This window comes from Rhea americana, unplaced genomic scaffold (assembly GCF_003343005.1).
Source record: "Rhea americana isolate MKP2758 unplaced genomic scaffold, rheAme1 scaffold_2, whole genome shotgun sequence".
Lineage (NCBI taxonomy): Eukaryota > Metazoa > Chordata > Aves > Rheiformes > Rheidae > Rhea > Rhea americana.
In genome coordinates this window covers 12,275,069-12,285,578 of record NW_028186149.1, presented here as the reverse complement: position 1 = coordinate 12,285,578, position 10,510 = coordinate 12,275,069, and the positions used below count along the sequence as shown (strand labels likewise).

General features: G+C 37.8%; 1 protein-coding gene across 1 annotated transcript in view; it reads left to right on the top strand.

Annotated features, from left to right (window-relative positions):
* Positions 1 to 9,321, top strand: part of BCL10 (BCL10 immune signaling adaptor) — a 10,979-nt gene extending 1,658 nt beyond the window's left edge. The window contains exons 2-4 of the mRNA XM_085303681.1: positions 2,527 to 2,566; positions 5,244 to 5,532; positions 6,615 to 9,321. Coding sequence (XP_085159807.1) covers positions 2,527 to 2,566; positions 5,244 to 5,532; positions 6,615 to 6,982 — 697 coding nt within the window. The 3' untranslated portion in view covers positions 6,983 to 9,321. The remainder of the gene's footprint in view (positions 1 to 2,526; positions 2,567 to 5,243; positions 5,533 to 6,614) is intronic.
* The last annotated feature ends 1,189 nt before the right edge of the window (positions 9,322 to 10,510 follow it).

The window sequence follows — 10,510 nt, the reverse complement described above, 5'->3', positions numbered from 1 at the left end:
CGAGGCTGCCCCGCTCCGCTCCGCCCCGCTCCGCGCCCCCGGCGGCCGGGTGTTCGCCTGCGCGGCCGCCCCTCCTCGGTTTTCCCCTCTGCGCCGCTTGGCGGGGCGTTGAGGCCGGAGAAGCCCCTGCGCGCCGCCCGGACGGGTAGGCGGCAGCGGCGGATAACCGATATCGCGGCCGAAAGCTGCTCGCAAATGCGCTTCTCTCGGCGTTAGCGCGGCCCGCTCCTGTAGAGCCTGCGTTAAATACCGCCGGTTTTTGAGGCTTTTCTGTTGTATTCGTGATGTTTCCTGTTTATTCACCGATGCTTGGAATCTGACAGAATTATATCYGTCTTAAAAGCAGAAGACGAGCTGCTGCAGTCGTGACGGCTCGTGGCTGCACGCCCYCCGGAACACGAAGAGAACACTGCTAATTACGAGTTTTCCTTTAGTCCTGAAGAAACTCGGTTGTGGTTAGAGGCCGAGAGGGCAAGTGGCAGATCTGGCCACACTGCTGCAAGCACTTGCAGAGAGTTGTGTGTGGCTGAGGGGCCTCAGCGCATCTTAGGCACGAGGATTCTCTTTTGCTGCGAATTTTGTATGTTTTTCCCTTAGGCAACAATCTTGCAACACTGAAAAATCACAACCAGACATTTAAGACAACTTGCCCATAARCTGAGAGAGGGAGAACACAAATATTCTGTGAGGAAAAAGAAAATTCTTTTAGTTTTCATTCTAAGCAAAGATARGATTCTGTATTTTCATTCTGAAAAACTGTCTTCTATCCTAGTTCAGTCTAGAATTACGTGCTCGTTTGCTAGACTGTAAAACAAGCAACGCACGTACCAACTTCATGATCCGCAAGGAACATGTACTGGCTCTTTTTTCTTTTAAACATCCATCACTGTTTGTCGTTTATTTCTTGACCACAAATAACATCTGTTTACAATGTACAGAATTTTATATTTGATTATTTTGTGTTGTATATGCTCCTCTAAAACATACAAACTTTTTCTATAGACTTTCTCAATTTGATTTTTTTTCCTCCTCATGTATCTTTTAACAATATCATTATTAGTTCAGTAAAGAACATGAAAGTTTGGTTGCTTAAAATCTTAATGTATATGTAGTTTTCTTTAGTTGCTTTGTCATAACTTGAAAAATACACCTAAAAAGTTATTTCTTTCTTCTATAGAACCACAGGGTAATATTGCACTAGTTAACAGCTAGCAGTTAAAAATCAAGGGAGGAACTTCTTAAGACAGATCATGTATGTAACATGATCTGTAAGTGAATTTGTGCAAGTGACTGAATTCGCATCTTGTTTTTACAGAAGTGCATCTATGTCAGTTCAGCCTTTAATCTTATAGGATCTCCTATACTGATTGCAGAACCTGATGGAAACCTAATGTGTAGTAGAAAATAACATTAGTTTTATCATCAAAACATAATACAAGTCAATTAATGACTTTAGAGCTTCTCCTCTGAGATTTAAAATGTTGTGGTTTTGTGATACAAAGTGATGGTTTAGCACGAGATTTCTTAGCTGTTTTAAAGTTGTTCAAGTAGCATTGATAGCTTAACCTTGCAGTGATGAGTTTTAGACCAATGAGGCATTGGTCTATCCTCTCACAGTCAGCACAGCACTAATATAGTTATGCTACTTACTGGGTGAACATTAAAAGAAGTGCAACCGCTTGTCTGTGCCTCATCTGTATTAGGTGATGGACAAGTTGGCTGTTTTATCAGGTACTATGCAGAACCAGCTTAATCATTGYGAAAGCTTAGCTGCAATAAAAATTTAGTTCCAAATTAATGTTGATCAGAATGTTCTTATAAATTACGTGTGGAATAGGAGGATAGACTGCCTCTAATCATTTGATCTGCTGCTTTGGCAAAGGAAGAATGTAAATCTTGTATCCTAGGCAAAAATGCCAGGTTATTAAATGTATTCTTGCATAAAATTTTCTSCATTTTATTTTTCTTGTGTATTGTTATTGCTTGTTACTCTCATGGTTGTGTTGCATTGATGACTAGGTTAAAAAAAAAGTTTGAGTTACAAATTTTGTAAAAAAGTGTTTAGATTCTGCCTTCATCRTTGCTTATATTCTGTTCTATGCATTTGTCTTAAAGCTGTGCAGAAACAGATTTGGTTTTAAAGCTTTATTTCTTCTTGGCTGAAGATGTTATCTCTATGTGAAGCTGAAATTACAGTTGCATTGGGTTGCATGTTGAATTTTATGTTGAGGAAYAGAACACCCAAACAATTTCTGCTGTCTTTTGCTGGCACTCTGCAAATACTACCAATCTTTTTGGCTTCTGAGGTCAAGTATATAGATAGTTAAAGAAATGCTACTGGTTTTCCTCCTGTAAAAACAGTCTCTGCTTCTGTCTACCATTTTGTCACATCAGTGAAGGCATAAGGTCACTGACCATGTAGTTGTAAATGTCTTACCAGGTGACATCCCTGTTCTAATGCATATTCAGTGAATTGTAATGCAGCATTTCTGCTTTGCCAAAAATCCTGTATATATTATCTGACAGGATACCTCCGAAGTTCACTCGCAAGAATGATCTAGTCTGGGTAAAYTTTTCTGCATGAGGAATTACAAAAATTGGAATTATATGTTCAAGAGTTGGTGGGAGGCAGTGAGTAGTATRAAATGTTGATATATAGAAAAATATATCTGTAAATATACATGTATAGATATTTATGTATTCTGTAGAAAAATATATTCTGTACTAATGTATTTACTCTCAGTCCTTTAAACTGTTAACCTCTAAGGACAGTGCAGAGGGGAATTCAGAATTGATACACTTCATACACCATAAGACTCATTACAGGAAGACCTTAGTCAAAACATCATAGTCTTTCTATAACAACTAGCTATATTCTTCTAATGTTGAAAATTTTATCAGCTCTTAAGTTTCAGAGTTTGACTGCTTCCTGCTGGTGGTAGGATGAGATTTGTATGAGAAATGAATAAATTTGTGTTGCTCGCAAAGTTCCTARGCATTGAAGCATGGGCTTGTTGCAATTAGACACTTGAGATTATTCCGGAGCACCTTAAATTGATGTGATTTGTACTGTTTCTCTYTTTTGGCCAGCACTAGTGCTCATGTGACTGCACAGTAAACTGGATCAGGTAATGAATCTGACTGGAAAAAAACTGTCAGATCAGTTTCTTGAACTAGGTCTTCTCATGCAGCAGTGCAAGGGAAAGAGTGGGAATACCTAGCTGTGATGCAGAGGGACCCTGCACCTTTATTTTTAATTTTACATTGTAACTAATTTAGTGGTGATGGTCTACTGCCAAAAGTCTTTTTCTCCTTCAACCATGCGCTTCGGATATTTTCCTTAGCAACTATGTGGTGTCACATCCAGCCTGACAGGATGTTTATTGATGGCTTACAGTATTTTGCTGCTTGTAGTAATCTCTTCTAAAGTCTGTGTSTCTTTTTTTGCCAGATTTTTCTCCACTTCTTTTTACTGAACCAATAAATTGCTATAAAGCAAAAAGTCATTTTYCTTTTACATTTTAAATGCTGGTTTCACTTACTCTAATCTCCAGAAGTAGCAGGATAACTGAAAAYTTTCTAAAGGAAAAAAGTTTTAACTGTTTCTTTCCATCTCTTCATATCTCTTTCGAACTAGAGTTTTTTTCCTCATTGGTTTTCAAAAATCTTTTTTCTTTTTTCCAAATAAAATGAGACAACTTTTTTTTTGGTTTTTTTTGTTTTTTTTTTTTAAGATAGCTTTTGGCTAGTGTATATCTGACTTCTTGTTTATTTTCATACAGTGAAAAATACTGGCAAGAAAAATTGCCAATTTTATAGTATAATTCTTCATCTGTGACTCCCATCTTCACAGAGCAGTAAGTTAGTTATTGAAATTGGGCAGTTGTGAATATAGGCATTAATTCTATCTAGGTGCTGAGGTCAAACAGGCTTGTTAATACACAGATTGAAATAAGATTAATATAATTCACGTTTTGGAGATGTTCTTGCTCATATGTTTCCACAGAAGATGATGGCAAAAGATTGTTTTTTGTTTTGCTGAATGTAAAAATAAATTGGTCAGTACAAGAGAGAACATATAATTTTCCAAAGAGAAATTTCCAATTCGAAGTAGTGACATACCAGTCATTAGTTCTGACATTGCTATAAATTACCTCCTAAACAAATTGATAATCACATTATAGATGAGTCCAGTTATTAAAGATAATGTGTTTCTCCAGGGAGAGGCTCTGAGGGAATGTGATACGACACTAGGTGTCAACTTGCTAGAACAGCCGGAAGCTTTGCAGCTGCTTTGCTGGTGTAGCACACTGCAGTTCTAGAGCGCTGGCGCCTGTGCTGAGGAGGTATGACAAGCTGTGCCCTGGCAGGGAATGGCATCCCTTCCCCTGCAGTAGAGGTGACCTGTTTTATTGCCTCCTACTCCTGTGGAACCAAAACCTGCCATGTGCAAGGAGGGGATTTTGCTTTTGCCGGAGTCATTGGAGCTGCATTAACTCTCAGCGGTCTGTGCAGCCTGTTAGAGTTCCTTCAGATATTCAATAGAAAATTGTTATCCAAAAGAAGATGATTTGATTAAAAACAAAAAACAAAAGGAAAGTTGAGTAGGTACATCTGTGCTTTAAAGTGTGTATGTTTTGARTACCAGTAATCTGCTGAATTTGTGAACTCAAGTACTGGCACTTAATAAGCCTTCTATACAGTGAGTATATTAATTCTATTATTCTGTGGCTGCTTTCATTCACTGTACAGAAAACAATAATAATTGCAGTATATTGGAGCTGTGCCTCTTGGATGCAAATAGTGTAGAAATGCAGCAATCCAGTAGTCAAACAGTGAGAGTGAATATACATGTAGACTAAGTGAACAGGTACAACTGTGTTTTATTGGTATAATTTCTCTCTTTTTATTTGGTAACTGTTCTGAAGTGTGATAACCAAAGACTTAATGTAATTAAAATTTTTCTGTAAGTATTTGCCTTCCTGTTTAACATGCATTAAACCTTCTGAGTTCACTTCCAAGAAAATTAATGGAAGAGATAATTAGATTTTTTTTTTTTTTTAAAGGAGCCATGATTTTTAAAACATTTAGGAGCACTGAGAAAAATCTCTGCTAGTTAACATGGTGGCAACTTTAAAACCTGTTTCATCAGCCTGTAGCAACATCAACATCATACTGATTTCCAATATAGGCTTCTAATTAAATGAAAAGGTTGACTAATACTAGTTTATTTTGTCTTTTAGGCTTTAGAAAGGATGCGTCCTTATTTGTGTGACAAAATTATAGCTGAGAGACACTTCGATTACCTACGTTCAAAGAAAATACTCACTAGAGAGGACACAGAAGAAATTTCTTCTCGATCTTCCAGTAGGAAAAAAACTGGGAAGTTATTGGACTATTTAGCAGAAAACCCAAAGGGACTAGATGCTTTAATTGAATCAATCAGGCGAGAAAGAACGCAAAACTTCCTGTTACAAAAGATAACTGATGTAGTGTTGAAAGTCAAAAATGAAAAACTTGAAGCTCTCAAAGGTGAGAAGTTTATACTGGTATTTTTTATGACAGAAATTTTTATTTTGARGAACTGCAAAATTAAACTCTTATTCTTTAATGCAGGTTTCTTAGGGATTTTTCACTTCTAGAATTTTGGACAATGTTCTTGGAAACTTGCTTTGTAGGCCAAGCAAACATCACCAGCTTGGGTTTAAGATACCAAGGCACATGTCCTGGCTTTGTCATCTTACCAGTTGAACATATCATAAATAACAAATTTTAATAACTCATGTTTTTATTTTTTATAATGGATAAGTCTGTTTCCACACTTCAGTTTTGCTCTCTATGAGGTTCTATTACAGAGCTCAAAATAGGTGGTTATCTTCCATCTTTCTTCTCTTGAAACTATTACTGCAGTGGCAGGAAGCTCTGATTTTGTTAAACTGTACACGTTAACGGAAGATAAGCCAGCAAATACAATCTGAAGGGAATTCTCGCAAATGCCTTTAATGCTAACATTTAAAATTAGACTTTGAATATATATATATATATATATGCATTGCTTCATGCGGACGGGCAGGCTTTGTGGATACAAAAAACTTAAGTCGCTATCTTATTTTAAGGCAGATAATTAAATTGTAAGCCTTCTAAACAAGAAACCTTACTTCCTCTTCCACAAACATCAAAGGAAAAATGAAAAAGGAAGTGGGCTGAAATTTTCTGTAGCTTCAGCTATAACTGCCTTCAAATGCAGACTACTCTGGATTAGAACCATGTAGCTAAAGCTTTTAAAAGTTAATTTGAAGAATACACTGAGAAAAAATTATCAAAAGATAGGTCAGAGAGCTCAAAATTCCTAAAGCAAAGTTAAATGCTTGTGCATTTGTGTCAACTATTCGCTGGTATTCACTGGTATAGGAAAATCATTCACATCATCTGACTGGACAACATATATGTTTTTACTAAGTCATGAACGTTGGGATATCACGTGCAAGATAAAGAGGGTAGTCTGTTAAAAATACTGTGGAGTAAGTTTTGATAATGTCTTATGGATACTTGACAAGAGCACAGGATGGAGTGCATCATATTGCAATTAAATCTAGTCTCTTTTTCTGTCTTAGGTCTAAGCTGCAGCACCTGTATGACCTCACTGTATGGAGGAACAAATAATCTTTCTAGATCATACTCTGACGAGTCTAACTTTTTTGAAAAAACAAAAGACAAAGAATCTACCCAGATACATCATCCAGAAGAAGATTACAGTACTGCTGCATTTATGTCTGCTGTCTCTCTTCGCTCAATGAATTTACCAATTGCAGAGATGGGAAATACAGAGAGTGCGGTTTTCTCAGGCCCCCTTCCAGGACCTGGGGATCCTGGTGCACCCCCTCTCCCACCAGAACTCCAGTCAGAACAGCAAGAGCCTTGTACCAGTTCAAGTGACAATGTCTTTTTGCCTTTAAGATCACGTTCTCTTCAGCCACAGTGAACTTGAGTGACTTTTTCTGTTCATCCAAGGGRTATTGAAATTTTGTGTGATGTCTTATAAGGATAAAAAATGTTTTCAAACTATTAATCTGCAAAATCAGGGAAATAATCCATGCTATTTACAAAAAAAACCCAACTTCTTTTAAAAATAGTATAATCAGATAACTCTGTAGCTGCTTGATTTTTATGTTCTTTAGGGAGCTTTTCTTGAAAAAAAAAAGCAAGGTACACTGGCAAAGTGTGTTTTGAAGTTTTTTTTGTTTTGTTTTGTTTTCTACTGGCTTATTTAGGATTYCATATTTTAATGTTAGTTGCAGATATCTAAACTGCAGTTATGGAATAGATGTGTTTTCTTCCTACTGTAACTTATTTTCCACAATGTTTCTGTCACAAGTGGGTGGGAAAGATGCTTAGGAAAAGAACTTGAGTGTTGAAAAAATAACCTTCTGAACTTTAAGCTTAAACTCATTTGCCAAATTGTTTTTTGTAGGATAAAGTCTGCCCTCTAGGTAGAGGTATGCAGCTYCCATTGCAAAAACTGAATCTGACCAAATCTAGCTATGCTTATTTGCAAGAAGGCTTCTAATATTCTGAGCTTTTTTCTTTATGCTAGTGGTAAGTTGAAAKGCGCTTAGTATTGCAGTGATTTGAGTCAGCAAATATGCTTCCACAAGTTTACTGTATTCTCTTATATATTCTCTCAATATACTCTTGTGTATTATTTAGAGATTTCTGATCTGAAATGCACTTTAAATTTAAATTCACGTTAGTACTGGAAGTATTAATGGAATTCTGGAATACTGGAAGTATTAATGGAATACTGGAATGTAAACTGCTGTTACCACATCATGTGGACTGTAAAAAAATCTTACTGTATAATGCTGTTAAGGGGCAAAGTGGGTATGCTTTTTCCTAGTAGATAAATAGAGAAGGAGTCCTGTAGCAAGAAAGTGTCCTTAACTGAAGGACTCCTGAAAATGTTGCACTTCAGACACGCACTCTTCAAAGTGGGTAGACACGTTTACATTTCAAATTGTTTGGAGTCAAACACATCTTAAACTATTTCAACATGGGAAGGTTCTCATATTTCCTGACATGGTGTAACATGCTGTATTCCTCTCATACTCTTGTCTTAAGTTGTAATCTACTTTTGATGAAGCAGGCCTTTAATCATTTTAAAATTATTAGCCAAATACACACTCTTATACAAAAATGTATATAGGTTAACTATTCTGCATACTATGTTTTAAAATGATGTTTTCAGTATATCAAAAGGTAGGTTTGTACTTAAGACTTTAATCTCTCACACAGCACTATAGCCATTTTATTCCTTAAGCCAGATATTTCTAAATTGTGTTCTCCTTTTCTGGAGGCAGAGTCTCTGCAAGACCACAATACAGTCTCTCAATGTTTTTGTCATATTCATTCTGGTTTTGGAAGTAGATTCAAATAAACTGCAATGTTTAACTACATTCCAACTTTAATATATAAATAGCTTACATTTGATAAAGATGTGGGTTTTTGTATAGTGTTTATAAAAATACTTGTTTTTCTTGTGTATGTCTAAGGTGACAGACCATCAGGATGGTAAAAATACCTCTAACCTGCTTTGGTTCAAAAGGCGCTCTGGGAGTTAGGTGCCTAAATTYAAGCAAAAATCTTGCTCTCTCATGAAGATTAAGGGTTTGCTAGGTGCCTGTTTCCTATAAACTTGAACTGTAGTTGCACATACTCAGGATATTTGAAAATACATACATACATATATATACATACATAAGTTCAAGAATACAAGCACATGTACATATGTATGTATGACTAAATGTTCTTCCATCACTGTATCTGCTTTAAGATCTGTGCTTGTATTCTTGAACTTATTTTACTACCTTGTTAGAACCTTAATTTTTGGTCCCTTTGTTGCTGTGAGCCCTTGATTCCTTTCCAGTCGATGGACATCAGCTACACTATTAAGTGTATTTGTAAACTGAGTTTTAGAAAAGCATTCAGGAATTTGCATGAGAGTCTGCTCAGTGTCATTTGAGTTTCTTGGATTCTGATAAATGGGAGAGAGCAAGCTTGGCCCTAGCTAAGAAACTTCATCTTAAGCCAAGCACAGTCTTGCAGCTGTGAATCAAAAGGTGTAACGTGTGCTGCCTACCACACTGCACGGCGTGCAGCAGGCCTTCCTGTACAGGGATTGCTCCTGCAGTGGAGCCTATTAACCTGAGATTTTAAATGAATGTATAATCTTACCAAATGTTTGTAACATGCTTTTTTTTTTTTTAATTTGTGAAATATTTTTATCATAACTTTTGAAATAAATTTTTGTGCATAATAGCCTGTTTTCCAGTCTGTCTCTAGCATTATTAAAATGTATAGATTCTAAGAGCAGTTCAAGGTAGTGTCTGGGTGTGTGGTTTTGGGTCTGTGTGAATGAGAGGCTTTTGTTCTCTCTTTTAAAGTGAGAGGTTTGTCTTTGGTGGAAAGACTGACTTAATGTAGAACACCTGTTCCTGCATGACTGCATTCAAGAGCAGCGTGTAGGAGAATATGCATGTGAAACAAAGACCTTGTCTGCTTAATTGCAATTTCTGTGGTTCATGACTAGTATTGCTAACCTGATTCTGTATTTTCAAATTACTTGATGCTTCAGCCTCTTTAAGATGTGCCATGAGAAGTGTTGCTTCCATCCATGTATATATTAGCATCAGTCTTAAGTCAACATTTTTGAAAAGCGGGGGAGAAACAAAACCTTCCAGTGCTGAGGAGTGAGGCTCAAGAAAGGAGGGTCCGGGATTCYCGGATATCGCAAGCACCACAGAAGCTCACATCAGTGTTTGTGTTTTCCTAGTACTTTGAGTGTAGGGGTTCTTTGAAAAGAGATTTTAGTATTGATGAGATTTTACTAAAAAATCTTAGTATTGATGGTAAGGGATCAGCTGGACGCAGTTTAATATCTTTGTAAGATCCATTAATCTTTTTGTAACCAAAGTTACAGAGGGCTGCTTAGCCCCTTTCCTGCTTCCTAGACGGTGTAGCGTAAGCGCTGGGAGGAAGTACTTCTAGCTGACTGAAAAGCAGATGTTTGGGCTTAGTAGAAACATTTCCCAACATACTTGAAAAATGTACAAAAAGAACCTACAAGAAAATTACTAAGTCTTAGGAAAGACAGACTACAGGACTACTCAAGCTAAAGCTGGATGTGCAATGCTTAAAGCTTGATTTAAAGCATCATTTACCTCTGCTTGGGTCTGCCGCTGCCAAAAAGGGAAGGGGAGATGGTCTCAGTTCCTGTGGTCCCTTGAAAAGGGGGAAGGCAAGGCGTTACTGGCGTCGAGCACTTCTCTAACTCCGCGGAGCGGGAGAAGGCCGCTCCTCCGCCCGTCTCCCCGCGGCGGCGCGGGGGAGCAGCTCGGTGCCTCAGAGGCCCGGCCGCGCTCTGCCCGGGCCGCGTTCCCGGGCCGGGCCCGGCGCGCTCGGTTATCCGCGGCGGCTCGAGAGCCCCCGCTCCGGCCCCGGCCGCGCCGGTCCG